The sequence below is a fragment of the Lutra lutra genome, chromosome 9, assembly GCF_902655055.1.
Source record: "Lutra lutra chromosome 9, mLutLut1.2, whole genome shotgun sequence".
Lineage (NCBI taxonomy): Eukaryota > Metazoa > Chordata > Mammalia > Carnivora > Mustelidae > Lutra > Lutra lutra.
In genome coordinates this window covers 67,463,239-67,478,666 of record NC_062286.1, presented here as the reverse complement: position 1 = coordinate 67,478,666, position 15,428 = coordinate 67,463,239, and the positions used below count along the sequence as shown (strand labels likewise).

The 15,428-nt window shown below is 39.1% G+C and overlaps 1 protein-coding gene across 2 annotated transcripts in view; it reads left to right on the top strand.

The window, feature by feature from the left end:
• EML6 (EMAP like 6) overlaps positions 1–15,428 on the top strand; it is a 272,951-nt gene that overhangs the window by 191,149 nt on the left and 66,374 nt on the right. For both annotated transcript variants that reach the window (XM_047743696.1, XM_047743695.1), the window contains exons 18-22: positions 4,741–4,841; positions 6,139–6,341; positions 8,691–8,802; positions 9,071–9,198; positions 13,891–14,032. In XM_047743696.1, the coding sequence (XP_047599652.1) occupies positions 4,741–4,841; positions 6,139–6,341; positions 8,691–8,802; positions 9,071–9,198; positions 13,891–14,032 (686 nt within the window). The remainder of the gene's footprint in view (positions 1–4,740; positions 4,842–6,138; positions 6,342–8,690; positions 8,803–9,070; positions 9,199–13,890; positions 14,033–15,428) is intronic.

The following is a 15,428-nucleotide window of genomic DNA, read 5'->3' as shown; positions in this document are numbered from 1 at the left end:
AGAAAATTTAAGACATTGTGTCATTTGACCTATATATGCTTCATTAAACATTTCTAACTTAAATGTATTTTTATTTTATTATTTAAGTGAAGTGTAGTAGATCTACAATGTTATCTGAGTTTCAGGTGTATAACGTAGTGATTTGACATTTATATACATTTTGAAATGCTTAACATGATAGGTGTAGTTATCTATCACCATCCAAAGTTGTTAAAATATTGACTATATTCCCTCCTGTACTTTTCATCCATAACTGATTTATTTCATAACTGTCAGGTTGTAATCCCCTTCAGCTATTTTGGCCATTCTCCAAGCCCCATCCCCTGTTCAACCACCAATTTGTTCTCTGTACTTCATGGGTCTGTTTCGATTTTGTTTCATTTGCTCGTTGTTTTTTAGATTCCACATGTCAGTGAAATCTCATGGGATTTGTCATTTTCTGTCCGACTTATTTCACTTAGCATAATACTCCCTAGGTCTATCTATATTGTTGCAAAAGGCATGATTTCATTCTTTTTATTTTTTTCTAAAGATTTTATTTATTTTTTATTTGAGAGAGAGAAATCACAAGTAGGCAGAGAGGCAGGCAGAGAGAGAAGAAGGGAAGCAGACTCCCTGCTGAGCAGAGAGCCCGATGCGGGACTCGATCCCAGGACCCTGAGATCATGACCTGAGCCTAAGGCAGCGGCTTAACCCACTGAGCCACCCAGGCGCCCTCATTCTTTTTAATGGTTGAGTGATATTCGTGTGTGTGTGTGTGTCTATACACACACCACATCTTCCTTGTCCACTCATCTATGGTTGAACACTTGGGTTGCTTCCATATCTTGGCTATTGTAAGAAATGATGAAATAAATATAGGGGTGCATAGATCTTTTGGAATTAGTGTTTTTGTTTCCTTTGGGTAAATACCCAGTCATGGAATTATTGGATCCTGTATTTTTTTTTTAATTTTTTGAGGAACCTCCATATTTTCCACAGTGGCTGCGCCAATTTATATTCTCACCAACAGTACATGAGGGTTCCTTTTTCTCCACATCCCTGCCAACACTTGTTATTTCTTATATTTTTGATAGTAGCCATTCTGACAGGTGTGAAGTGGTATCTCATTGCACTTTTGATTTGTATTTCCCTGAGGATGAGTGATGATGAGCATCTTTTTATGTGTCTGTTGGCCATCTGTATGTCTTCTTTAGAAGAATGTCTATTCAGGTCTGCCACCCATTTTTTAATGGGATTTTTTTAATGGTGTTGAGTTGTATAATTTCTTTATATTTTGCATATATCATACACAAATATAATATATATATATATATATATATATATATATATATATATAATTTATCAATATCTTCTCCCATTCACTAGGTTACTTTTTTGTTTTGTTGATGGTTTCCTTTGCTGTGAAAAATCTTACTTTAGTGTCCTGATAATTTATTTTTGCTTTTGTTTAACTTACCTGAGGAGATGTATCCTTAAATATGTTGTTGAGGTCAGTGTCTAAGAGATTGCTGCCCATGTTTTCCTGTATGATTTTTATGGTTTCAAGTCCACATTTTGGTCTTTAATCTATTTGCATTTTTTGTGTGTGTGGTATAAGAAGGTGCTCTTGTGTCCTTCTTTTGCATATAGCTCTCCAGTTTCCTCAGCACCATTTGTTGAAAAGGCTTTTACCAACTATAAATTCTTGCCTCTTTTGTTGTAAATTAATTGACCATGTAGGCATGGATTTATTTCTTGGCCCCTTATACTGTTCCATTAATTTATATGTCTTTTTTTGTGCCAGTACCATACTGTTTGGTTACTATAACTTGGTAATGTACCTTGAAATCTGGGATTGTGATAACCTCCTGCTTTGTTCTTAAGATTTCTTTGACTGGCTATTCAAGGTCTTTTGTGGTTCCATGTAGATTTTAGGATTATTTGTTCTAGTTCTGTGAAAAATGCTATTGGTATTTTTATAGGGATTGCTCTGAATTTTTAGAGTGCTTTGGGTACTATGGACATTTTAACAATATTAATTCTTCTAACCCATGAGCATGGTATATCTTTCCATTTGTTTTTGTCATCTTTAGTTTCTTTCATCAATGTCTTATAGGTTTTAGAGTATAGGACTTTAACCTCCTTGATTAAGTTTAATTGTAGGTAATTATTCTTTTTGGTACAATTATAAATAGGGTTGCTTTTCTTAATTTCTCTTTTTGCTACTTATTAGTATATAGAAATACAACAGATTTCTGTGTACTAAGTTTTACTCTGCAACTTTACTGAACTTGTTTATTAGTTCTAAGAGTAAGGCCATATATGAAAAACCCACAGCTAACATCATATTGAATGGTGAAAAACTAAAAGCTTTTCCTCTAAGATCAGGAAAAAGACAAGGATGTACATTCTCACCACTTTTATTCAACATAGTACTGGAAGTCGTAGCTACAGCAATCAGACAAGAAAAAAAGCATCCAAATTGATGAGGGAAAGGTAAAACTGTCACTATTTGCATATGGCATGATCTTATATATAGAAAACCCTAATGACTCCACCAAAGGTTCCTGCATGTCTTCTCATGGCTTGATAGCTCATTTCTCTTTATCACTGAATGATACTCTATTATCAGGAGGTACCACTTTTTTTTCTTACTTACCTGCGGAAGGACATCTTGATTGCTTCCAAGTTTTGTCAATTAGAAATAAAACTGCTGTAAACATCTATGAGTAGGTTTTGGTGTTGAATTTATACCTTGATTTTGTTGTTGTTGTTTATAGAGTCATTTATTCCATTGTATTTTTCAGTTGTTTGTTGTATATGTTGTTGATTCTGCCTTTAATTTTGTATGCTGTAGCCTGACTAAATTATCTTGTTAGTAATTGTTTTTACATTGTTTTCTTTTGAGTTTTCTAGATATATAGTTACATCATCTGCAAATAGAAATAGTCTTACCTGTTACATTCCAGCTCTTAGGTTTTTAACTTTTAAAACCTTAACTAATTGCACTTGTTAATATGTTCAATACAAAGTTAAATGGCAGTGGTGATAATCTTGTTCCTGACTCCATCGGGAATGCTATTAAGTAGGAATCTGACTTTTGAGTTGACACACACAAAAACATATCATGAAAAAGGTACTGTTTCAGCACTTTCTGTTTCTAAAGGATAATGGCACACAACATCTCGAGAACTGGCCTGTGTATAGTTGTTCTTGAATGAATCTGAGTTTTTCAATGAGAGTAAAAGACTGCAAGGAAATATAAGTGTCTAAGAGATAAGTCTCCATTAATTCCTACTTTAATGAGTGCTAGTTGAGTATTTTTAATCACAAGTGAGTGTTAGATTTTTGTCAAATACCTTTGCAGTATCTGTGAAAATAATACAATTTTTCTTATGCATATTAATATGAATTGTACCATTTGAGTCTGTAATCATACACCATCCTTGCATTCATTCACAAAGTATTTTTTTTTTTAAAGATTTCATTTATTTATTTGACAGATAGAGATCACAAGTAGGCAGAGAGGCAGGCAGAGAGAGAGGGAAGCAGGCTCCCTGCTGAGCAGAAAGCCTGATGCGGGGCTCGATCCCAGGATCCTGATATCATGACCTGAGCCGAAGGCAGAGGCTTAACCCACTGACCCACCCAGGCGCCCCTCACAAAGTATTTTTAATGTATTACTGGATTTCCTTTGCTAGAATTTTATTTAAGATATTAGGATATGTATCCATAGGAAATGTTGGTCAGTTATGTTCTTTTTGTTAATTGCTTTTATTTACATAACAAAAGTTAGGTTCAAATATACTAGAGAAGACCATCAAATAGTCCATTATATCCAGTAAAATCCATTAAGTCCAGTAAATCCTTAAGTTCTAATATGAATCTACTCTGCAGCAAAATTTCCCTAGCACTATGGAACACCAGGTCGAAAGCATCAGGTCTGTAGTCGGTCTTCATTTTTATATGTGATTTTCAGCATCTTGGGTTATAAACTTGTATTTCTGAATGCAAAGGATCCTAACGTTTCTTGGATTAATAGAGGACATCCTTTCTCTCCCCATGGATGTGAGCTAGAGACTTCAATTTCTAGTAAATACACTTTTTTTTTAAAGATTTTATTTATTTATTTGACAGAGAGAGAGATCACAAGCAGGCAGAGAGGCAGGCAGAGAGAGGGGAGGAAGCAGGCTCCCCGCAGAGCAGAGAGCCCAATGCGGGGCTCGATCCCAGGACCCTGAGATCATGACCTGAGCCGAAGGCAGCGACTTAACCACTGAGCCACCCAGGCGCCCCTAGTAAATACACTTTTAACTGAAGTTCTGTTTAACCTAAAGTTATGCCTTCCACAGCAAAGAATATTACATTTGAAGGTTCTCATTAATATGATGGCAGTGTCTTCCCCTTTTTCCTATACAAGACCTCTCTATCCTGAGAAATGAAGTCTTACGATTGTGGCATTAATTTTATCTTATGGAGACTGTCTTATCCATTATAAATATTTCATTACTTTTTAAAAGCATAAGTGAATAGACTTTGGTAGCAGTATGAGAGTTAGAAGAGAGGGCTCAAATATGCAAAGAAAAGCCAAAGGTCATGATTTTAATATAGACCTTATATATATTTTAAATTACTTTCTGATTTACTTGTCCTATTAGAAGTATTTAATGAAAGTTAGACCAAATGTATGCTTTTAATAAAACTCAGTATCAAAGCTTCATGACAACTAGATATTTTTTTTCTATTTGTCACTTACAGAGGGCATAAAGATAAGATATTTGTGGTTAAATGTAACCCACACCATGTTGACAAACTGGTTACAGTTGGGATGAAGCACATCAAATTCTGGCAACAAGCAGGTACGGTTGTTTGGGTTTCTCATTTATGTGGTTGAGAACTTTAAAAAAAAAAGTCTCTGAAAAAAAGCCCACCACTATTACGTAGCCAGTCTCTGCAATTTAAAATTAAAATGTGCGTAGAAGACATTCTCTTCCATCTTCACTTTGGGCTGCTTAAGGTCCAAGTTGTAAAACTCGGAACACTCCATATGATGCATGCATGTTTCTCAATATCTAGAAAGCTTTGGGAAATGTTCTGTGAAAATAATTATTTTTATATGTAATCATCTGTTCTCAAAGCTGTAATTATGTTGGACCACCAAACAGGAAATAAAATAATCACTTTGGTTGAGTGAACAACATTTTTAGTATTTTGAGGGTTCTTTTATCGCTGAATTCAAACATGAATTAAACCCCAACATGATACACCATAGGTGATCCAAGTAAATCTGTGTGCATTATAATATTGATGATAAGGGTGAGTGAATAAGCATATCAAAACATGCAAGGACATCGTATTCTTCTCACTAATAAACCAGACCTATTACTGGGATTTTGAATTCTTACCATCAGCTTAGGTACCATGCACACGTAATCTTACACTGGACAAAACATAAATATGCAACTGTTCCAGTGCTTTCTGCTTTAAAGAAGAGATAGTGGCACCCACCATGTCTGGAGAGTCAGCCCGTGCCTCGTTTTCTGGAATAGATCTGGGTTTGTCAGTGCCAGTTAGCAAGTACAGGGAAATGTGAACATCTCAGGGACAAGTGTGATGTACCTTTTCCTACACAGTGATTCACTTTTTCACCCTGAAGTTCCCAGGACAAAAAATCAAGGCAAAACATAGGTCATATGTTTGCATTTTTCCTTACTGCTAGTGTTGTTGGCATTCTCTCTGGTCAGCATTCATGAAGACTTTCCTAGCTTGCCCGGGGAACCAAGTCCTTCCTCCTCTGGCTGGAATGGAACCAGCACTGAACCTTGGTTAGATGTGTGTCTTGTTGGACTGAGATGCATAATGGCAGCCTCCCCAAACAAAACCTAAGTTCACTGAATGAAGAAACTCCTTCTTGTCTTTATACCCCAGCAGCAACCACTGTATCTACCACAAAGGAGGGAGTCAATAAACACTGAATTAATGAATATGTAAATGAGAAACCCTCTTAGAATATTTTTGTTTATGATGTTTTCTGCCATCTTTCCATATACATGTAATGTAGACACGCTGGGTTTTTCATTGAAGATAGTCATTCCAATTGCTCATAGAAGGTGTCAGTTTTTCAAAAAAATAACATATGTTCTTGGTCCACTTCAGGTGGGGGCTTCACCTCTAAAAGAGGAATTTTTGGCAGTGTTGGAAAATTGGAAACAATGATGTGTGTTTCTTATGGGCGAATGGAAGATCTGGTGTTCTCAGGAGCAGCTACTGGAGATATTTTTATTTGGAAAGATATTCTACTACTAAAGACAGTGAAAGCTCATGACGGGCCTGTGTTTGCTATGTATGCATTGGATAAGGTATGACATATTTTCATCATTAGCTTTCTAAAATTCTAAATTAGAGTGAGGACGGCCCACACCAGCAGGATGCTTGCTTGTCTCTAAAACCGTCTGAATTGGGAAGTAGTTGTCGTGAATGGAGAGGAGCACAAATATTTTAAAAAATTCTTTCATTTCCAGTGATTTCTTTAAGTGCAGTTTCCACTTTTTTCATACTCGTTCATCCTGGCTCTCACCCCTGAGAGCCCCTCAAGAAGTGTTGGGATAATGCACAAACCCAGTAGCAGATGAATCCTGAGAAATATTTCAACATTCTCTTTCTCTTTTGTACACAACAAGCAAAGACCTCAAAGTAGCAAATGGTTCGATTATTGTCCCACTCATCAGTTTGACCAAAAGTTTAGTTCATAACCACTTTGTTCCTGTGTAGACAGCTTCAGCTTTAACAAGAGTGTTAAAGTCTTGGCTTTGCCTGTATTAGGGTTTTCTAGAGAAACAGAACCCATAGGACATATATATACATACACATCTACCAAAAAAAAAATTTTATTATAAGGAATTGGTTTATGTGGTTATAGAGGCTAAGAAGTCCCACGATGTGCTCTGTAAGTTGTAACCCATGGAAAGCTGGTGGTGTAACTGAGTGCGAGTCCAAAGGCCAGAGAACCAGGGATGCCAGTAGTGTGTATCTCAGTCTGAGGGTGGGAAAAGAGATGTCCCAGCTCATTCAGCGAGCCAGGAAAAACAAGGATGAATTCCTCCTTCCTCCGCCTTTTGCTCTCTTCAGGCTCTCAAAGAATTGGATATCGCTCACCCACATTGGGGAGGGCAATCTATCTTAATGAGTGCACCAATTCTAATGCTAATCTGATCTGGAAATACGTTCCCAGATATATACAGAAATAAAATTTAATCAGAGCCCTCTGTGACCAATTAAGCTGATACAAAATAATCATCACACCTGCTATATTTCCACTTAAGCTCATCTTTATCCTGCTCTGTCCAGCCACCCTCCTACCTTACAGTGTTCTGTTGTTGTTATTTGTTGTTTTTAAAAGAGGACACTTACTGTCAGTACTATGAAAATACCTTGTTGAACCACTTTGCCAGAAAAATCTATTTTTTTATTCACTGCCAGCTTGCTGGTGGTGCCACTGTCTCTGCTCTCTGACCTCCGAACAACATAAGCTACCCAACACACCTAACTAAGCCACACTTCATTTTGCATTTCCCTGTTCCCAGGTAATTACACTGATCCCAGTACCAAAATAGGTTCTTGTTAGATGTGCAACTATAGCGGTAGTTTTAGTGGTTAAGCTGTTTTTTACTGGCAAATCTGTTCTGGCTTAAATCGTACATTAGACGAGATTAAAGTAGAAAGCAAAATCTGTCTAGGTCTCGAAGTTGATGTTCTATAACTTATTTAAACTCTTTCATTGCTTGGTAAATTAATCCGAAACATCATGGAAAATACAAGGATGTCACAGTATAATTTGAATTTAATTTGGGGATTGAGTCTCCCCTATATATCTATAATGAGAATATGGGTATTTAATTTAAAAAACTTCAAAATATTATTTCCTCATGAACTTCATTGGAATAAAGGAAACTAAAACTCTCCAAGAAAACAATGAATTACTTAGTATTTTCCATTTAAAAAATATTTTTCCAAAGAGAAGTTGGTATATATAATTTGCCAGAAAGGAAAACTAGTAAAGCCAAGAAATCATAAGCTTAGAACAAGAAAAAAGATCACTGTTCAGTAAAAAAAAAAATAATAATAAATAAATAATACCCAATATGTTAAGCATTTTACTTTCCAGGTTTTATAAAAATTAATCTGGATTTTAATTATTTTGGAAATCGATGTCCATTGAACAATGTTACATGAACTGCCTAAGTTCCTCTTAAAAGATAATGATGTTTTCTCCTGGAAGTAAATATCTATTTTAATATACTTAATAATCATTTTAAATTGCGATGCTAATTCCAGTTCATTCAGTAGGAAGAGATGAGATACCAGAAACTCTGCCAGGCTTTCCTGTTCCTTAGGCACCCACATTGAAGTGGGGGACGGGGCACAGAAATGGCCATCCAGGACCTAGGGTGCCAAATACCAACCAAAGGTCTGAGGAAAGTGTGAGGAACACACATTGAGAATGTGCTTTATCCACTAGAGAAGTAGGGGAGAAATGTTTCCAGGAGATATTTTATTAATATTACATGTTATCAGGTTTTTCAGTCTCCTATACTTAGGAAGGAAACACAGACCAAAGCTGCTTTTCCCAAGGGGGAGCCCTTTAGAGGCCAGGTGGGCAACTTGTCATTTTGATGTATATTTCATTCTTCCCATGTATGCCTTCACAGGGTTTTGTAACGGGTGGAAAGGATGGAATTGTAGAACTCTGGGATGACATGTTTGAAAGATGCTTGAAGACTTACGCCATTAAAAGAGCAGCATTGTCAACGAGCTCAAAAGGTGCCACCCCTGAATATGTCATCAGAATCTTTCTTTTCATAGGAATGGAAAAGATGGTACCGAAGTTCGTGGACAGCCGTTACTAAAACAGTTCTCCTCCTTCTGCAGTTAGACCTCTAGGTCCCTGGTAGAAATGTCAGGGCTGATTGCCTGTCGCTACTAGTACTTTTGAACTACAAAGACAGACTGTATATGAATATTAGACTGCTTGTTGTTGTTCTACTCAATGCACTGTTTACAATATTAAGTATAGCATTTCCCCCCTCAGGCTTGCTTTTGGAAGATAACCCTTCAATTCGTGCCATCACTTTGGGACATGGACATATCCTGGTGGGAACAAAAAATGGGGAGATCCTGGAAATTGATAAAAGCGGCCCAATGACACTGCTTGTTCAGGTACTGTGTACATTTTCTAACACGCGGTTCCTGTCAGAGCTGGGACTCGGGTGAGGTGAGGGGGCACTTAGGATGCCATATTGAAGTAGGCACTCAGTCTCAGGGTTGCACAACTGCTGGGTTACTGACCTATTGCTGTGTAGGAAACTGCTACAAATTTAGCAGCCTAAAACAATACAGACTTATTATCTTAAGCTTTCTCTGGGTCAGAAGTCTGAGCCTACCTTAACTGGTCCTCTGCTTAAAGCTTCACAAGGCTGCAGTCAAGGCCAGGGCTGCAGTCTCATCGAGGCTCACCTCAGCTGAGGTGAATCTGAGGAAGAATCTGCTCCAAGACGTCGCAGGTTGTTGGCAGAAATCACACTCTTGTGGTTGTAGGACTGACGGCTGCATTTCTGGTCAGCTGTTGGCTAGAGGCTGCACACAGTTCTTTGCCACATGGGTTCTCCAACATGGCCGCTTGCTTCCTTGAAACCACCAAGGGAAAGAGAAAAAAACAGGCATGACATGACAGTCTTATGTGACATAATCATATCCTCAAAGGCATGTAATCATAAACATCCATCCCCTTGGCCCTATTTTATTGGTTGGCAGATAGTCACAGGGCATGCTGCACTGGAAAGGAGGTGACTACATAGGAGTGAAAGCCAGGGGGATCATGAACGTGTCCACCACAGTCTTCCCTCTGGCAATAGATATTACTGTCCTACAATATGCAGAGTACATCCCCCCACCCCAAGGTCCCCAAGGGTGTTATCCCATTACAGTATCTGCTCAAAGTCCATAACCTCATTGTCTAAATCAAGTCCAGGTATGGAGGAGGCTCTTAGGTATTTTTCTTCTCAATCTGACAAATCTATAAAACTGTCAGGATAAATTATTTTCTCTACTCACACCAAGTATATAAGCGTCTCCTTTGTTTTTTGTTTTTTGGGTTTTTTTTTTTTTTTTTTTGCCTCATGCTAGTCTCTGTCTTGGTACATGTAAACACACGACCTACTTCTTGCCCTCCATCTCCCCTCAGTAATTATATTCAGGTAAAATCACATTAAAATAAACATCAACAGAATCCTCAAAGATCAGTGAAGTGATAAAATCTCACTTGAGGGGGTAAGACTGTGACCAGTTTGGTGATGGACAGACCTTATTTATAGACAGAAAGGGCTCAGGTTGGGGTGAGGGTGTACATTCAGAAGGCGGAGTGAAAAAAAATATGCCCTATTATATAAGCTTCAGGACTTCTCTGGGTCCCTGGTTCACCTCCTTCTCCTTCAAGTTTTCTATCTTAGAGATGAACCCCCAAATCCCACTGAGAGTGGCCCTTCGATCTGCTACATCCTGGGAACAGGTCCGCACACACACAATGACTCAGAACACTATGAGGTTTTAAAATGGCATGTGCCCAAGCCCCATTCAGGATATCCTGAATAAGAATGTGTTTAAAAAAGAATTCTGCGAACTGAAACAAGATGGGATTGGGATGGAGACAAACCATGAAAGACTCTTAATCTCACAAAACAAACTGAGGGTTGCCGTGGGGGGAGAGGGGTAGGGAGAGGGTGGTGGCGTTATGGACATTGGGGAGGGTATGTGCTATGGTGAGTGCTATGAAGTGTGTAAGCCTGGCGATTCACAGATCTGTACGCCTGGGGCTAATAATACATTATATGTTTATAAAAAATTTTTAAAAATTATTTAAAAAAAAAAAAGAATTTTGTGTTAAAAACCTCAAAAGCTCTGTAACTGATGGTGCCAGGTAGCCGGGACTGGGAATAGGCTGGAGGTGTCAGTGAGGCATGACGTCTTCGTTCTCCAGGTGATCTTGATTTTGTTGTTTCCTTCCAAACAAATTTCTTTTTCTCTCTGGCCATGGATTCTTATTTAATTTTACTGAAAAGTGATTATTTCTTCCTAATCCCACATGTTTGAGACTTTAACTTATTTGCATACATGCTACATTGCTAAATATTTTTTTAGGTCCCTACCATCATGTGATTTAAGCAATACTGTAAGATTTAAGTTCTACCTTTTTTAATTTTAAAAAACATTATAGTTGAGCTTATTTTGTTTAAATATGTTTTAAACTTGAAAATTAAGGCCTTTTGTCTTTTCGTTCTATATAATTCTGGTTTTCCCCCATATTTGTTTCTATTGTTCTAATAATAAAAATAGCCTCAGGTACCATTTATTGAGTGCCTACTCTGTGTCAGGGCAGTACTGTTGTACAACGTTTATTTCTCCACAACAGGAATTTGACGTTTAATAGATGAGGGACCCAAAGCCCATTAAATTGCCCACAGCCATATGCTAAGAACTGCAGAGCTGGGATTCAAACCAAGGTGTCAGATACCAGAGCCTTTCCTCTTTCACTACACTGGGCTGTTCTCCCTATGTCTCTTAGCACGGAGACTTCCAAGGAACCATGCAGAAGGTGCGGCACCCAGAGTCATGGGCAGGCAGTAGAGCTGGTGGAACCTTCAGGAAAAAATGTTGATTACTGCCATCTTGTCTCCTTACACTTGTTTTTTACACATTTTACACATTACTCCTTACACATTCTTTTCCTTTTCAGAAATCAGTGAACAGTCTGGTCTGTTTCCGTTCTCTCTTTCCTCTTCTTATCTATCACTCATTTGTATTTCCTCTTAAGCAGAACCAAGTAGTTCAATTCAATCAGTGTTTGTTGGGCTCCTGCTGAGGACCACCCTGTGCTACCCGCTGTGCACAGTGGAATAGGGCTTCCTGTCCTCTCAGGACTCATGGAGCTCATGGGGTTCATGGGGCTCATGGTCCTGCTCCAAGAGAGGATGGATACTGTGGGAAAGTGAAGGAACAAGCAGTGTGATTAAGATCATCCACTATCCTGCTGTGGGAAAGTATTTGAACTGCTTTGCCAGTAGCAGGGCAACACAATGTCCCTTGGAATAGATCGTTTATTTTTTAAGAGAAGGAAGACTGGGTTGGGGGAGGGGAAAAGTGACAGGAGATGAGTTTGTAATTCCCATTGTATTTTCTTCGAATATAATCACCTCTCAGTTCTGTAGCTATTTACACTCAGCTTTACCTACCGGTGATCAGAAGGAAGGTAAGATTCCAAACCCATTCCTATATCACTTGAGGTACTTCTGGCCTATCTTGCTCACTGTCCACTCACTGGGATTACAGAAATGTAATCCCATTATATAGGGAAATACCATGTTTAAGTCCATACATGAGGCAGTAGTTTAAAAGGGTCTCAGAGCCATGCAGTCCTGTTCTCAAGCAAAATGAAAAAGGGACTTGGCCTGGGAAAGGGCTCCAAGCACATCCATTCTGGGGGGAAATTGGGGTTGACACCTAACCCATCCTTTGACTGTGACCTTTGGGGTGAGAGGCTTCTGAAGGGAAGAAAATTAGAAAACTAGAGATGTAGGGTACTCCAAATCAATAAATTCAAAGGGTATCTACAGCCTTTGGCCTTTCTCAGATATTTGAATGTCATATTTGGAACCTCGTATCTTCTGCCAAATTATTGTTTTGCTTAAACAGTTGCCCTGTTAAACCGGAATCATCCAGTTTCTCTTCAGAAAGCCACCTGTTTCCTGAAGCAGTCCAAGTACGAACACCTTTCAGATGCTGTGTACGGTTTTCTTTTTTGCTTTACTAAGCAAAGCCTTTTTATAAGTGGCCATTAAAGGCAGAAATTCAGTGAACATTGTGGTCTGCTTTACTGTTCTATGCACTAATCTGTTCTTTACACTCCTTTATTGAGTGATAAATTATAGGCATCAGAGTCATTTTCTCTCTAATTGTTCATTTTTTTAAACACTTTTATGTCATTATTTCTAAGCCATTTAGGTGTGTTTGTGATAAGATAGAGGTATATGGAATTAGCCCAATATCTATTAAGCACATTTCAGTTTTCTGTTACTCACTTTATAGAATAACATGTGAGCAAACACGAACCTGAGTTATTCCCAAGGCACTTGATATGAAAACTGAGCTTTTGTTTTGCCAAATACTATGCATTCAAAGGACTAAAATTGAATTAAATTAATAAGCATATCACTGTCCAGTCTTAAACTTAGACACTGTTATGTGTCACTTGTATCTCAGTAAGACTAGAAAAAAAGAGAAATATAGCAATCAAATACAATGCATATGCCTTAATTTGATCCTGGATTTTTTTTTTTTTTTAGTAAATTACTTTTTTTTTTTTTTTTGGAAAAAAAGAAAGAATATTGCTGTTCAATCCCTCTGACAGAGATAGGTGGTTACCTACATCTTTTTAGAACATGGGTTTATTCATAAAGGTGTTTTATGTCACAATCGAGTTGTTTTACCAGTGTATGTGTACCTATATATACTGTTTTAACTTGATATCAAGGAAGAGGATCAAATGAGGGTGTTTTATTATTTACCCAGATGTTTCTAAAAAGGAAAGATGTTTGGCATCATATAAACAGAGCTTATGAGCAACGAATCCATGTTTTCTTTACAAATGAAGACTTCGGCTTCATGTAGGCCCACCTTTAGATTCAAATGAAAAAAATTATTCAGTGCTTTCATTTGGTTCAAGGAAGCTCAACCTGTGCTTCTTCACACGTGAACCTGTTGAAGGTGCTCCCAGGGTGCGGACCCCGCACAGCGCCGCAGAAGGGCTAGCTGGGAAGCCTGAACTGAGATTACATGGCCTTGTTTCCTCTCCCACAGGGGCACATGGAAGGAGAAGTATGGGGGCTGGCAGCCCACCCTCTCCTGCCCATCTGCGCAACGGTGAGCGACGATAAAACGCTTCGGATCTGGGAATTATCCTCCCAACACCGTATGCTGGCAGTACGAAAGCTCAAAAAAGGTATGAGATGCCACTTTACACATCTGTTAAAGTATTTGCCAACAACAGAGTGTGTTGTGTTCGTTCTGCACTCAGCTGCTGTTTAGAGTACCTGGTACATGCCCCCACGTATGCCAGGTCGTGGGAAGTCAGTGTTGGTTGCTACAGACAGACGTTCCGGAAAGCTGGCCTGATCCATTACTTCCTTCGTTTTCCCTGCACTGCACAGACATTTACCACCTGGGGGCAATATGTCCTTCTTCTTTTCGTGGAGAGCTGTGAGAGTCTGTTGGAACCCATCAGCTTATAAAGAATGCTGTTTTATCTTTATGTCCAACTGTCTCTACAACTGATTTTATTAGATAAAAACAAAAGTTTTACAAGAAAATAGTTACTATCAAGAAATTTTGTAAATATATATTTAACACCCTAGCCACTAGAACGAAGAGGTGTATACCAAGAAGTGCGAATTTGGCAAACATTTGTTGAGTAGCTTCTGTGTGTCAGCTACTGGGGCATCCCAAGATGAACTGTCCCATCTCCAGTGTCAGAGATGGACAGGGTTTGAACAGAGTCCCAGCAACAGATGGTCCATTCAAATAAGGCGATTTTGAGGAGAGTCTAAAAATGGGACCAATTGTTAAAGGGGTGAGTAGGATGTTGAGGAATGGCCAGGGATAGTGCAGTGCCATGCGGCTGGTGACAGCCAGGTACCTTCATCAGCCCTGGGCCTGAAGGGGCAAGAGGAGAGAGCAATGCTGGAACCCAGAAGCGAGAGCTGTGTGAGAGGACAGGCAAGACAGGAGTTGGGACCCTCGGCCCGGGGCCGCAGCCAGTGTGCAGGGACCCTGCAGGGGAGGCAGCCTGGGGGTTCTGGACCCCAAACTCCCTGTTCCCTTTCCTTCCTTGCTCCCTCCCTCCAGTCTCCTGTTCATGCTCCACCAGGCCAGAGGACCAGGGAGGCCACTGACGCGATCTGCGCAGGCCCGCACAGGCACAGGGAGGGGAGAAGAGTGGATGTGGAGAGACAAATGAAAGATGTCTGGTACAAGACAGGTTGTGTGGAGGCTCGGGAGAAGGCCTGCTGCCAAGGACAACTTCAGCTGAGGCTCAAAGCTTCTGTGGAAGTTCTTAGGAAAGGCTGAGGTTGGGGTCTGGCCCTAAAATATTTGTACAGGGTAGTTTTACAAGTAGAGAGACGTGGAGAACGTATTGCCGAGGGATAAAATGAAAAAAGATGTCAAGACAATAGTAAAATGATGGTGGCTGGTCCTGTTGAGCTATGGATTCCTCACAGTTTGCATTTGGTCTTCACAGGAACGTAAGGAGTAAGGCCGTTACTATCACCATGTACAGACTGAGAGACTGTGCCACAGAGAATTTAGGTTGTTTGCCTGAAATTGCATAGCTGATGGGT